Source organism: Zingiber officinale, chromosome 8A (genome assembly GCF_018446385.1).
Source record: "Zingiber officinale cultivar Zhangliang chromosome 8A, Zo_v1.1, whole genome shotgun sequence".
Lineage (NCBI taxonomy): Eukaryota > Viridiplantae > Streptophyta > Magnoliopsida > Zingiberales > Zingiberaceae > Zingiber > Zingiber officinale.
Genome location: NC_056000.1, coordinates 125,975,629 through 125,990,051, shown reverse-complemented (window position 1 = coordinate 125,990,051; position 14,423 = coordinate 125,975,629). Strand labels below are relative to the sequence as shown.

At 40.1% G+C, this 14,423-nt stretch overlaps 2 protein-coding genes across 2 annotated transcripts; one reads left to right on the top strand and one right to left on the bottom strand.

Annotated features, from left to right (window-relative positions):
- Positions 1-421: 421 nt before the first annotated feature.
- On the top strand, positions 422-5,520 carry LOC122010155 (50S ribosomal protein L3-2, mitochondrial-like). The gene is made up of 5 exons (XM_042566588.1): positions 422-874; positions 1,046-1,255; positions 3,406-3,510; positions 4,852-4,965; positions 5,072-5,520. The coding sequence occupies exons 1-5, from the start codon at positions 551-553 to the stop codon at positions 5,243-5,245; spliced, it is 927 nt and encodes a 308-aa protein (XP_042422522.1). The 5' UTR covers positions 422-550; the 3' UTR covers positions 5,246-5,520.
- A 2,969-nt stretch (positions 5,521-8,489) lies between these two features.
- LOC122010154 (protein ROLLING AND ERECT LEAF 2-like) lies at positions 8,490-12,492 on the bottom strand. The gene is made up of 4 exons (XM_042566587.1): positions 11,283-12,492; positions 10,988-11,172; positions 9,477-9,700; positions 8,490-9,376 (listed from the first exon to the last, which is right to left on the bottom strand). Exons 1-4 carry the CDS (start codon positions 12,376-12,378, stop codon positions 8,581-8,583), a joined length of 2,301 nt encoding a protein of 766 aa, XP_042422521.1. The 5' UTR covers positions 12,379-12,492; the 3' UTR covers positions 8,490-8,580.
- Between the last annotated feature and the right edge of the window lie 1,931 nt (positions 12,493-14,423).

The following is a 14,423-nucleotide window of genomic DNA, read 5'->3' as shown; positions in this document are numbered from 1 at the left end:
GGACGATAGTGGATCAGATCCTTCTCCCCAATCGGGACATGCTTCGTCCGATCGACCGATATCCTATATATGTTAATCGTCTTAACTTTGACCTCCATCATGACGATAGAATTATACCTCTCATCATCACCGCATCACCCAGTATGCTAGGCTTCCATCCGGCTGGAAAAGTGGCGCTCCTCCATGAGAACACGACGAACTGCACGAGAAGATGGTTGAGAGAGAAGGGAAGAAACCTTTGAAGGGCCTAAGACCGGACCGGACCGGACCGGATTACTCAGACTGTTCTTAGACCGGGACGGACGGGGCCTAGCTTAAGCGCTGACGGTAGTACAATTTGGTAAATTTGACTGCGAGGGGTGGGCATTTTGGTCTAAAAGTTAACAGGTGGCAGGTTAAACCCTACGCCCTCTTCGCACCGGCACAAATATTCACTCGCCCGTCGCGTTTCAGCACCGCCCTCGTCGCCGCCGTCGTGATGCTCTTCTGTCGCTCCTCCAGCGGCTGCGTTTTCCTCTTTCACTAATATACCTCATCCGCTGCCGCTTCAATGTCCGCCTCCCCTAGAGGCCTCTTCGCCCGCATCCGCACTCTCTGCTCCAGCTTTAGGATCGAGGCGCAGCGCCACCGGAGCTTCAGTGATCTCCCCCTCGTCGTAGATGGTGAGATTGATGCCGTGCCTCGGATCATCGAGGCGAAGGCCGGTGTGATGACTCCCGACTCGAGAAGGACCGGCGTCATCGCACTCAAATGCGGTATGACAGCTCTATGGGACAAGTGGGGAGCTAGGGTTCCGATCACGGTTCTTTGGGTGGACGATAACATCGTTTCCCAGGTTAAGACCGTCGAGAAGGAGGGATTTTTTGCTCTTCAGGTGGGTTAAAACAATATGTAATTGCCATTTATTGTGTGATCGATTAATCTGTCTATAAACTCTGGTGGCGGAACTGGAAGGTTTCAACTGACTAATTCCTTTGATTATTTCATGATCATTATTCTTGTTCTAAAAATGACTATTGAACTTAATTTTTTTAATGATAGCTAGATTGGAGCTGGACAGAAGAAGGAGAAGCATTTGACTAAGGCCGAAGTGGGACACTTCAGAGCTCAAAATGTTCCTATGAAGAGGAAACTGAAAGAATTTCGGGTTACGGAGGATGCACTTCTTCCCGTTGGTACACAAATTTCAGTCCGTCATTTTGTTCCTGGACAATATGTTGACGTGGTTGGCATTACGAGGGGTAAAGGCTTTCAGGTAATTGATGCATGAATTCATTCAATTTGATGCAAGACCTTTTTTCATTCAATTATCTTGATATATTGAGGATTGCCTTTGCAAACACTTCTACAAAAGGATAAAAGATCTTGGTAGTAGTCTATTTGGTTAGAGCAATTTGCTATAAAGTTGGATTTTGTTTTTTGGTTATTTCTTAACTTATACTTCCAATGAATCAGGTTTAGTTTCTTGATAGTTGTTTTAGGAGGTACATCATATAATAGTTTGCTTTGTGTTGTTATTAAGGATTTTAATAATTGATGTTAATCTAATGGTACTCTACAATTAGTTTCCATCTTTGTGAGAATAGTTGGCTCCACTTTAAAGACATGGACTTCTCATTCTGAATTTATTGAAAAAGTGCCTTCTGTGTTCATTATTTAACCAAAAAATGCAGCTCTTTTTTCCAAGTCCATCTTGCTGTTCTTGAATTTCTTTCCAGCCAAACTGATCAGCAACTGATTTCAGAATCTGCTTTACAAGTTGTAATTTTTAAATCAACTTAAATGACTAATTCTCTTGAAACTTTGTGTATGATTTGATTCCTCCTGGAAACATGCATTTTGGATATATTCACATACTCATGGTTTGTGAACAACTCATTTTATCCAAAGAATGGATTTTGAAAAATATAAATCGAAATAGTTTTGAAAAGTTTTTATAGATTTTTGACTTGGATTTGAGCTTTGTTGCATGTCTCAGGGAATTTCTATCCAAATCAAGCAAAAGCAATATAGAGAAAAACTGAAGAAAACAATTCCAGCCTTTTCTTCCCTCTAGTTTTTCTGCCAAAGGACACAGATGGAAAGTACACTTTGGAAAAAAAATTTGTCACTTTCTTTCTTTTTTCATGGTGTAAGGCTCTGTGCAGTTGGAGAGAACAGTGATAAGGAAGAAAAAAAGAGACGATAGGGAAGATGTTTAAAATTTAGTGCTCTCTTGGATAGAAAGTTTAGGAATAGAAACAGTAGAAAGATCAAAATAGGGCAATTCCTTCCTATTTGGTGTTTGCTTGTTGATAAAGTTTGTGGAGGAAAATAACAGAATTCCAAGAATTTGCTAAAACAATTATCATGTCTTAGACAAAAGAGTCAGAAAATACCAAATGTGACAGTTTTATGATTTCTTTATGCTATACTTTTTCAGTTTGTTGAAGAGGAGCCTTGGCGCAACGGTAAAGTTGTTGCTTTGTAACCAAGGTCATGGGTTTGAATCCTGGAATCAACCTCTTGCAAAAAAGCAAGATAAGACTGCGTACAATAGATCCTTCCCCGGGACCTGTATGGCGGAATTTCATGCACTGGGCTGCCCTTTTTTATACCTTTTCAGTTGTGTTGTATTTTATGCGTATGCAAATCTATTAAAAATTCACAAAACTAGATGTGATGTCTGGATAAAGTGTACTCACTAGTCTTGTTGAAGTTTTCCTTATCGTTTTGCATTTTTTTCTTATGTTTTGGAACAATAAAGAAGTTGCAATATCTTTTACTCTGATGCTTACAACTATGGTTTCATTAGCTGATCTCTTCTGATTTTCTATTCTCATTTTCCAAGCCATCTGTTCTTTATTTCATCACAATTTGTCCATTAATTGATTGAGGTTAACTTCATTTAGACCATGTTAGAGATTTATAATATTGTTCATGATATGATGTATGCTAAACAATATCAAGTTATAGAATTTGGTCCTGTTTGCAGAATATGCCTTTGCAAATGGTTTATGTAAGACAAATATATATAAATGTTGAGATCATGATCATGCACCTTAGTAAGAATATTAGCCAAATGTCTCAAGTTTCTCTAGTTTTAGTGTTTCTCTAGTTTTATTTATTTTGTTGGTTCTCTCTTCAATCTCTATACCGTCTCTTATAATAAAGCATGGGTGTGGATAAATGTGGCACAATTGGCAAAAAGTTTCTGTGGCATGAACTCTTAGATAATATGAGGAAAATAGTGCTACACTAGCAGCTGCTAAATTTTGTTGTTGGAATTCAAAATCATCATCTTTCAAGTTTTTTTCGTAGACAAAGGCCTTTCTTTCATGGCTATGAATTATGCTAATAGCTAGTTTGGGTAACATTCCAAAGGCTCTTTTGTGCTAAATCATAGTTTATTTCTATTGCTAATAGGGTGGAATGAAAAGGTGGGGTTTCTCCGGTATGCCTGCATCCCATGGTGCATCGTTGTCTCATAGAAGCTTAGGGTCAACTGGCCAGAGGGATGCACCAGGAAAGGTATGTGTTTCTGGGATCCAAAGTGCTTCTTTTCTATTGTTATATTAAATGTGAGTTCATTTATCTTCGTAATTGGGCAACACAACCTGTGAAAGCAAACCATTAGTTCATTTAATTCACATTGTGTTCTTTTCTATACGTTTTACCTGTTGAATGTTGCTGCCACTCGGTGTTCCTGATGTTCTGAATTCTATACCTTTGTCTCTTTGGAATCAAACATTCTGAACTTTGAAGTTCATAAGGAACAATATTTTTCTCATTCATTGGATGCCGACATTAAAAGTAGAAACAACTTTAAATGCATTGAAAGGGCGTGGCTCTTCTATAATACTATGTTTGAGTAAATTTTTTTTCTAGGATGGATTCTGATTTCTTAAATTGGATTATGTAATGCTGTCTGAACGTCTAGTAGTATAGAATCTTAATACCCTACTATGAGGCTTGAATCGCATTGACACTAATGTACACACTACAAATTCTGATTTGAAGGAATTCTAGATGAGTAAAACCTTGCTTCTTGAATTACGCAAATTTATGCTAGACGGGACTTACAAAGTACCATTCGAATGATCTCAAGATGTTTTCTTTTGCAAACTGGATTTTCCTGGTTTTTGCGGCTGAACCAGACCAAGATCCAGTTCAATCAAAAGTTATCCTTAAACGAACCTGACTGGTTTGGCTTTCAGACACAGGTTACCTGTTGGTCCGGCTGGTATGATCTGGTTCTGAAAACACTGAATTAATTAACTCATGTTGCAAAGAAGCATCATTCTGATATAAAGACTGGATTAGTAAATTTTTTGGTTTGTCACTATACTCGCTTCTTTTCTTGAATAAAGGTTTTGTTTGAATGAGAACAAGAGAGAATCATGGGAACAGAGGGACATCATACCTTACTTAAATCCAGTCTCCCAAACAGAAGAATAGATCCTTGCCTTTTACAATTCCCTCGGTCCTAACAAGTCTGAACTCCCTGAATTTGCTTGCATAAATTGCAAGAAAATCATTAGCATCATCAAGCTGCGGTTTTCCCAGTAAAGCCGAGTTGGTTAATATATATAATCCCTTTACGAGCTCTATGAAAATTTCACTAATGATATTAATTAATTAACTTAATTTCTATTACATTTAACTACAGTGATCTCCTACTGCTTACAACTTTTACTTTAGTAGATTCATACTTCATGTCAATCTGTTTGTGTCTATTTGCGACATCTCTTGGAGCTATGCCTAATTACTTTTGACTTACTGTTCAAACTGTACGAAAAAAAATGAGGAATAAATCCTCAAATCAATTATTTCAGATGTGTATCAATGGCTGATGTATTGTTAACTAAATAGGTTTTTAAAGGGAAGAAAATGCCTGGACGAATGGGTGGAAAGCAATGTACTATGAAGAATGTGTGGGTATACAAAATAGACCCAGCCAGAAACTTGATGTGGGTGAGAGGCCAGGTGAGCCTATTACTTTTCAATCCGATAGCTTAAGCATATCGGATTATCTACTCTGTTTCCATCGCATCCAAGTATAATCTTATTCTTAGCATATCGGAAAATGCAGGTTCCTGGTGCTGAAGGAAACTTCGTCTTCATCAAAGATGCTGTATACAAGAAGCCGGTCATATCTACGCTACCATTTCCGACCCATTTTTCCCCCGTTGATGAAGATCCATCCACACTAGAACCAATAGTGGCTGATCACGGAGAGGACGATCCTTTCATGGCGGCAGATTAACTATTCCTTCCTCAGATTTTCCTTTAGTAAGATGTGCTCCAGATAGTGATAAAAGCTTTAAAAGATTTTGAGTAGTGATTGTTCCTTCAGGCCTTTGGGTTCAAGGCGTTTCTTTTTTATGTATGTTTTTTTTGGCTTCTGGAAAGGAGAAAAAAGGGATTGCAACACGCTCATCGTCCATCACTTCTATTGTAGCCAAAGAAATGTGTCGTAATAATTCCTCCGTGACTTTATACGTTATTGAAAGTTCATTCATCATGGCATTTGAATATTTATATTTGCACTTCTCTCATTTGTCTCGTTATTTCATTGTTTCTGTATTTGCCTTATTTCTGAAATATGTTAAAAATCTTTTTACAGGATTGTGTAAAAAAAAAAAGAAGAGTCTTGTAGTTATCTAAAATTTCTTATATAATTTTTTTGGAATAGTACAATTTGAGATTTAAATTAAATTTCAATGGACTACATAAATGTATAGATTTTACATAAATATACAAATTTCAGGTACGGATCTCTCTCTAATATCACCAGCTTATTCCTATAGTAATATAGAACAATTTTAACCTTGTTGGATATATATATATATATATATATATATATATATATATATAGAGAGAGAGAAATTTTAGCCTGCGGTGCCTTATATGCGGTTTTGTTACGGTATTTGCCACATCAGCGAGAAAACATAAAAAACTGCTCTCCTCTGATCGGCCTGGATCGATCAGGCTCCAACCTGATCGGTCTGGGAGTCTTCTGATCGGTCTGTGGACCGATCAGGCACAGACCGATCAGGCCCTAGGCTGATCGGTCCTCAGACCAATCAACCAATTCTCTGTGAGAGTTGGCTTGTGCTCCTGATCGGTCTGGGGACCGATCAGCCTAGGGCCTGATCGGTCCACAGACCGATCAAGAGACTCCCAGACCGATCAGGTTGGAGCTTGATCGGTCCAGGCCGATCAGGAGCACAAGCCAACTCTCACAGAGAGTTGGTTGATCGGTCTGGGGACCGATCAGCCTAGGGCCTGATCGGTCCACATACCGATCAGGAGACTCCCAGACCGATCAGGTTGGAGCCTGATCGGTCCAGGCTGATCAGAGGAGAGCAGTTTTTTGTGTTTTCTCGCTGACGTGGTAAGTACCACAGTAAAATCGCACATAAGGCACCGCAGGCTAAAATTTCTTATAGTATATATATATATATAACACTTTCAGTTTCTGCACAAAAACTGAAATTTTTTAGGGCAATTTTCTAAAAGCATAATCAATGAACCAAACAAAATTTTGGGGCCCCTTAAAGCAGTGCCTATTGCAGCTAGCATCATTTTACACGATGGTGATAAGGTCTACAGCTGTACCACACAGATGCTTTTTTTTTTTAATAATTCAGACTTTGTCTGATATTTAGAGTTTTTTTTTTAAACTTAGATGTTCAATTTTTAAGATCCAATTAAAGCAATCGATTTGGCCCTATAGTAATTTTTTATCGGTCCTTAAGGATAAATCATAAAAGCACAACATTAAATCATCAACAGCCAAGTCTCGGTCTTCGCCGTCCTGATACGGCTATCCAACGCTGAATTCTCAGAAGTCTTCTTATGAAAATAAAGTCGTGAACTTTTCCATGCATGAGTACTTCGGCCCATGGTTGCCGCCAAGTTTAAGTTTTCACCTATATTTAAAGTCAAACATATTTCAGTAGAGGATTAAACCATGACACACTAAGAATCCCCGTTAAGTGGCACCATGCCCCGTGTGGGCTTAAACCCTGGATTCTTCTACTACCATGTTGATGGTTATCGATTGCTCTCCTCAACTCAATAATTATGATGCTTGTTGCTGGGAATAAAACACATATCTAGGACTCTAAACAAGCGGAGCTGAATTAACCGAGTTTTAAGGTATTTAAACTTATTTAATAAGGTAATTGAGTCGACCTAAGTCGAGCTTAAAATAAACCAAATTTTTAAAATGATTGTTCAAACTATGATATCGAGTTCTCAATTCAAGCTTAGTTTGAACTTGGTTCGAGCTTGATTCGTTTAAATGTTATCGAGCTTTCAATTCAAGCTTGTTTGATTGTTTGAAACTTTTAGCTATTTGATTGGTTATTGAACTTGATAATTTAAATTTATTTATTTTATTATTTATTTAGCACATTGAAAAGAATTTTAATAATGAATATGATTTGTGCACATTGTTTACGAACGTTGTTCATTAACATTATTTACAAACGTTGTTCATGAATATTGCTCACGAACATTAACAAGCTGAACACATATATGTGCAAACTTGTTTGTTTAGCTTAACAAACTGTTCAAGCTTGTTTATTTAATTAATCTTATATATATTGATGAACATAAAGAAGCTCTTACCAAATCGAACACCAAACTTGTTCATAAATACTTGATTCATTTACAGTCCTACACAGAACTCATGTCTCAGCGATATACAACATGCACAAATCTCATAATTAATGCTCAAGAAGAGGCCAAGACAATGCAGAGTCATTACGGTGTTCCCAGGCCCACACACACAATGTGCTATCTCTATTCTCTACTGATGATAGATTCCTTTATTTTCAGATAAACAGTTCGTGTGACTACAAATGATGCCTAGAGCAAGTAAAGTCAGTTTGATACATGACACGAAGCCTAATCTTGCTGCAAATAAGAGTTCTTTTAAGCATGAAACTAAAATTAAAAAAAAAAAATAGCAGGCACTTCGTACTTTCAAAGGTAAAAGAAGCTTTTTAAAAATTAAAGAAATCATTTGGTTCACTCAATGCATGAACAGAACGTCTCACTGACCTTTGAGAAAAGGGTACGTGAGGGAATCATTTGGACATGGAGGAGGTTTGAGCTGTTCTTTGGAATACTGATGTTCCTGCACATGCCAAACTTGACATTATCAGATAAAAAAATCTCTAATAAAATTCTGTGATGTCCATTGTGCCTGTCCTCATATCATCAGATCAATCAATAACAGAAATGATAAAGGGAGAAAGAAATCTTACTCAGTTTTGGCCTCTGGATTCTTCACAGTTTATGTTTCTGAGATCAAGGCCTTAACCATCCACCTGCTAGTAACATATTGCAAAGAAATTTATTAAAGCATGTGAGAGTGAGCTTTATTAAAGCACAACCAAGCAGTTCAACTGGAGGTATCATTCATCCCCTCCTACATTCTAGAAATGGGTAAAAAAATATATCTACAATAGCAACTAATTTAACCTAACTGAAAAAGATGGAGAAATATTTTTCTTCCTATTTGTAACTATATCTTCTCGATCAACATAAATAGTAAAATAGACAAAAAAGGGTACAAAGGGAGTTTTATCAGACAGATCCCGCTCGACGGCAAACACCTTCCATAGCTTCAACAGCCATTCCGGAGAACCCTGCCAATGCCTGAAACACACCCGGCAGGCCGGTCTGTATACTGTTAAGCGTCAATGATCTTGTGACCTCAACTGCCTTTGCATGCCTTGTGAGCTCCTCTTCGACCTTTCTTCGACATGCTGCAATCTCTGACTTCTTCTCAGTCAATGGGTCATGCGTATCAAATGCTTGTCCATAGTTGTCATGCCCCCCACCGGGAAGTGCAAGACCAACCATCGAGTATGACTGGTAGTATTTTTTCTCAATACTTCTCAGTGCTGTGGACTTCTTCTCAAGCTCTTTTGAGTATGTTTCAGCCCGTTTCTTAATCTTCAGCTCTTCTTCCTGCTTTGTGTAGATGACATGGACGACATTCATGAAACTCTTGACAGCCTCGGAGAGCACAGTATCAGGTAACCTTTCTAGGGCTTGCTTCCATTCATCACAGATGGCTGTGAGCTGAATTGCAATAGGTGAATAATGATCTTTCTGGGGGTTGTCACTGCTGACTTGAAGAAGTGTAAGCATAAGCCAACTATACAGGGTGCGGACATAGCCACGATGATATTTCACAAGCCGGTTGAAGCTTGAATGCCATGCTGAGACTGCAGCCTCAAGGTCACGAGTTGTGAGCCTATGCAAGTCGGATGTCAATCCAGCATTAGAAGCACTATTCACCAGACCTCGAACTTGTTGCACAATATGGTTCTGCGTTTCATGACATTGGTTCATTTTCCTCCACATGTTCAAAAGCCTAAAAATGTTGGAAATCATTTAAATGCAGATAAACCTGTGTTTTAGGTAAGCATAAAGACTCTGTCAAGGAAATTATTGAATCGGAAAGAGAGTCTTACGCATAACAGATCTGGACAAATTGTGGAGCAAGTTCTTCATCACGGACTTTAGCTATTGCAGTTGATGTGGTAGTGACAGCTTCAGATGTCACTAAAATTAATGACTGTAACTTCTTGATTGAAGCTTTGGTCTTGTCCAGTCTAGCATCTGCCTTTCCTCCATATTCCAGGCTTTGCAGTGTTGAAAGTTTCTTCTCATGCTCAATCTTCACACCTTCTCTAGCCTGTAGAAAACATAAAAGGCACATCCATCAGTACCATAACATCTTACTGAAAATAATAATAATAATAAATCTTAGATAATCATTCTTGGGATGAAATCCATTCATGACACCATGTAAAAATTTGCCATAACCAGATGTTGACTGGCCTGCAGCATCAACAAAGCTGCAGATAGGACCTTAGAAATAAGAAATCCTATTGCGGACCAGTGCTGTTATATTTGAAACTTCTACACCAATGTAGGAGATATTATATGATCACTTCCTAATACAGTTGAAACCAAAATATTAACCTCAGATGTGTACAAGTAATGCAATAGACTAAATAAAAATAATCATAAACTCTAGGGGAACTTGCAGATACTCAACGAATCTTGTGACACAATATATATCAGAATGGAAGCTGCTAAAATGCCTGACATATGAAACCCCGTAATGAGTTTGGACGTGCAAATAATTGACAAAAAACCCTAAGGTATTCCAACTTAGTTTCCCAGTAGCTTGAATCCAGCCACCAAGATACAGGATAAAGCCTGAATCCTTATTCTTGAAGAAACTTAGTTGTAATTGGCAATATCTTATTATCATAGTCAATCAGGAACAAAAGGCTAATACTTCTCTATCTCTGTCTGTTCCCTCTTTTAAGGTAATTGTATAGTCTTTAGCCTGCCACAGAACTAGAACTATAAAAAGTAATAGAACTATCTACCCATTCACCTACATTAGAAAATTAAATGTATGCATGACCTACTAAAGGCTTAAGCAGTGAGAGCTTCGAAGTCAGGGTAGTTGATCTTGAGGCAAATAAAACTTGGCATCAGTAAATTATTGAACCAAGTAGCACAATTACTACTAAACAAAAAGAAATTAGCAAATGACCAAAATAAGGAGCAACTGGCAAAGAGTAATAACAAGAGATATTGACACCAAATTAGAACATCAAAATAAAAGGCATGCAAGTGCATTTGAATCATGACAGACAATGAATCCCTAATTACAAAAACCTCTAAAACTATTCAAAGCTAAACTTTGATATAATCTACACAGATATTGCTCACAATCTTATTGGCATACAACAGTAGGTGTTCTAACATTCATATCTCCATAAATTTTGTGCTGTTTCAAGCATATCAGCATCTTTATCTTGAGTAATAATCTAGGAGTCCCTAATTTCTTTAATTTTCCATTTATCAATATTCATAGAAGTTCGTCATGTATGACAATGTATACAAAATCAGAAAAAGCAAGGTAAATTTTTTTATCTCATATTGCTAAAATGATGGATGATACCTTCACTTCCTTATAGAGCTTCGTCTCCCAAGCCAAAAGCCGCTCCAAAGTTGATCCATGGCTCTTCCTTCGGTCAGACTCCTCCAACGCAGACGCATCGAGGCTGTAACGAATTGCTAAGGGTGGCTTGGACGTCCAGCTCGAGGATAATGTACTCAGTACACTGTTCGAGTGGTACACCGTCTCTAAAAGATGAATATGATCAGGATAAACAATCAATTGAAGCCGTAATGTGACATAAAGTTTCGTAGTTGAAAGAAGCATGAGGAATGGCCGCGCTAGTTCTTCTACTTACTCTTCAGCTGCTGGAAGCTACCGTCGAACTGGGCACGGCCAATCTCAAGGAGATCTGAGATGGCGTTGCCAGCGTCGGCGGCCTTGACGAAGTACTCCTCGAGGGCCGTTGCAATTTCCGCCAGATTGTGGTGGCGCACAGCCAATGTCAACTCAGCAGCAGCGGAGGTGGATGATGACTCCTCCCGCCCGCCTCCATGCCACCTGGCCAACGACGATTCCACTACCAAGCTCGGCCGCAGCCGAGACTTCACCTCTGCTGCCGCAGATGAGGCGATCTCCGACGGCGGCGCCTGACCAGGGGCGAATCCGCTGTACTCAGATCCAGCGGGCATGTTCTCGGATCGCGAAAAGGTATTCCTCTCGTTGTCTCCGTCGTCCTCTAGCTCAGGCTCGCTGTCGGATCTGGTGGAGGAGATGGTGGTGCTCCGGTAATGTTCACCCCAATCACGACAGCGGTCCTCTTCTTTTATTTCTCCGTATCCTTCTTCTTCTCCCGCATCTCGCTCCTCGTCAGATTCGTCAACTTCTTCCTCCAAGGGTAGATGGTGTTGCATGCGACTCTTCTCCTCGAGTTCGGCCTGTCTACGTTCGTAGAACTCGGAGTCCGGGGGCGAAGGAGGGTAGAAGTTCTCCCAATCCCAGGCGGAGGAGGACTGGGACGGGGTAGTGGCGTACGCCCAGTTCACCGGCGGGAACTGGGGGTGGCCACCAACGGATGGGTTGGCAGAAGAAGCGGCGACAGTGGGAGAATGGGACGGCGAAGAGTGACTTTTTATCTGGCGGCGCCGGAGATGCGGCACCTGCGGAAGAGCAGAGTGAGTCGGAGGGGGGAGCGGGGTGGGCGGGGGAAGGGAGGCGGGTGACGGGGAAGAGGCCCGGAGGAGTATGGGCGGGGAGTGCTCGGAGACGGCCAGGGGCTCCCCTCGGGAGAAACGCGTGAGGGCGGAGCCGGTGACGCGGAGCGAGCGGAGGTAGTCGGAGTGCGCGGAGGCGAGGTGGTGGCGCGAGTGGACGATCTCCTTCATCAGGCGCCGCCGCTCCTTGCAGCGCCGCACGCAGTCCTCGTTCTCCACCCTCGACGCCGAGCATCCCATCTGAGCTCTCCAACCGACCGACCAACGCAGCACGCGGACAGATCTCGGGAGGAGAAGGAACGGGAGCACGAATGTCGTACCGCACAACACGATAGAGAAACTTCGATTAACTAATTAATTAAAAGATTAATTAATCCAAACAAAAATCGCAACGGAAAATGTTGTCTTAATATAAAAATATTTCTTTTACCAAAATATTTATTTTTTTTCTTATACCCTGTTTTAAATGCCGGGGGCATAAAAAGCATCAAAATATATTTACCTCATGAAAAGATTTGTATTTCTGCGGGGTTTGAACTTTGAAGGGACACGTCACTGGTTCGTTCGGAATGGGCATGGTCTGGTCCAAAAAAAGAAGGGCGGCCACTGGATCCAACACGGTCAGCATCTCGCACTTTAGAGTTACTTTTTTTTGTGTTTTTAGAAATTAAAAGTTCATTTTTTTTAATCGCTATAGGGCATCAATTTCTTTTTATTAATCATCAACCATATCTCATTTTTGTTATCCAAATTATTTACTTATTTGTGTAACTGGGTTGATACGCGGAGTAATCAAATTGCATAAAAAAAATTGAGCTTATTTTCTTAAAGAATAAGTTCCTCTCCTAGGTATCATGATTTACCATATTTACAGAGGTCTTAAGATCTCATTGAGTATTCTTAGGATAATCGGTCTGATCCTACGAAAATTTTCTATCGACCACTAAGATAATTAAAATAAATCAAGAAATACACACGACGGTCAATCTAGAAACTCAACATTCTTTGATTACGCGAAAAATGTAATTATAAGAAAAAAGTCCTATTGTGACATTTTCTTAATGACATTTATTTAAAAATGTAATTATAAATATATTTTAATGACACTTATTAAAACGGATTAACTTTAAAAATAAAATATCTAATCAGACCTTTTATAGTGACAAATTTTATAAATGTCATTATACTTATAAATTAATAAGCATATTAATTTTATAAGAGTTGATTTTTTTACCCTAAATCATTAATACACCGTCTCCTTCTCTGCACGCCGTCTTCTTCCTCCCTACACTACAGCGTTGCTTCCTTCCTCTCCAGATCGCAGCGTCATCTCCTTTCTCTCTGCAGCAATCAAGGATTTCTTTGCGGAAAGGTAACTTCAACAATTTATTTCTTCTTCAGCAAAAAAGAAAATATTCCCTCACCGACGAGGAGGCACAGAGCGTCAGCCGCTTGAAAGATGGCAGCGAAGGAACAAGCGTCGGCAGCTCATGAGGCAGCCGTTGCCTTGCTAGGCAACGAGCAGCCTCTTCTGGTGTGGCAGGTTCACGAGCGGTCTCATACGAAGCGGCCATTGCTTCGCCAGGCAACGAGGCGCTGCTTGGTGTGCGGTCGATTCGAGTGCGACCACGTTGTTGCTAGGCATGGTAGCGGTCATGAACGACCCCGTGGGTCATCCGAGATGGTATGGGACGAGAGTTGCTGCAATGAGGCCGCCGAGTCGAAACTCAGTGACAGCGGGGGAATAAATCCTCTATTCCTGTATCCCACCTGGTCCGTCCCATACTAGCTCGGGTGCTACGATTTATCTCCCTCATAATGACCGTGGATCCGATCGATGGGGGCTCTGGGGGAGGGCTTCACCTTTTACTACAATAATAGCGGTCATGACCGCATCACTGCCCGACGAACAACTGTGTGTTGCTGTCTCACTGAGTAGTGATTGCTCACAAGGCAGCCATGAATGCCTCAGGCTTCTGCATGCATGCGCCCGATTAATTTTTTTTTCAAATCATTAGCCACCATGCATGCATGTGTCTGATTAATTTTTTTATCAGATCAAGCCAATGGTGACAACATACTTGCATGCAAAGTTACTATTTAAGTTATTAATAGCTATAGAAATTTTGATATATAAGATCTTTTTGAATTTATGACTTATTGAATATCTGAGAAAGTATTTAATTGTGTTTGATGCTTGATCCGGCGGTAAGAATGGGGGATCTACTTCCTGAAGGGTCCCATCCTGAGGACGGATGGAGGGCTGACTAAGCGGGTAATGGCCG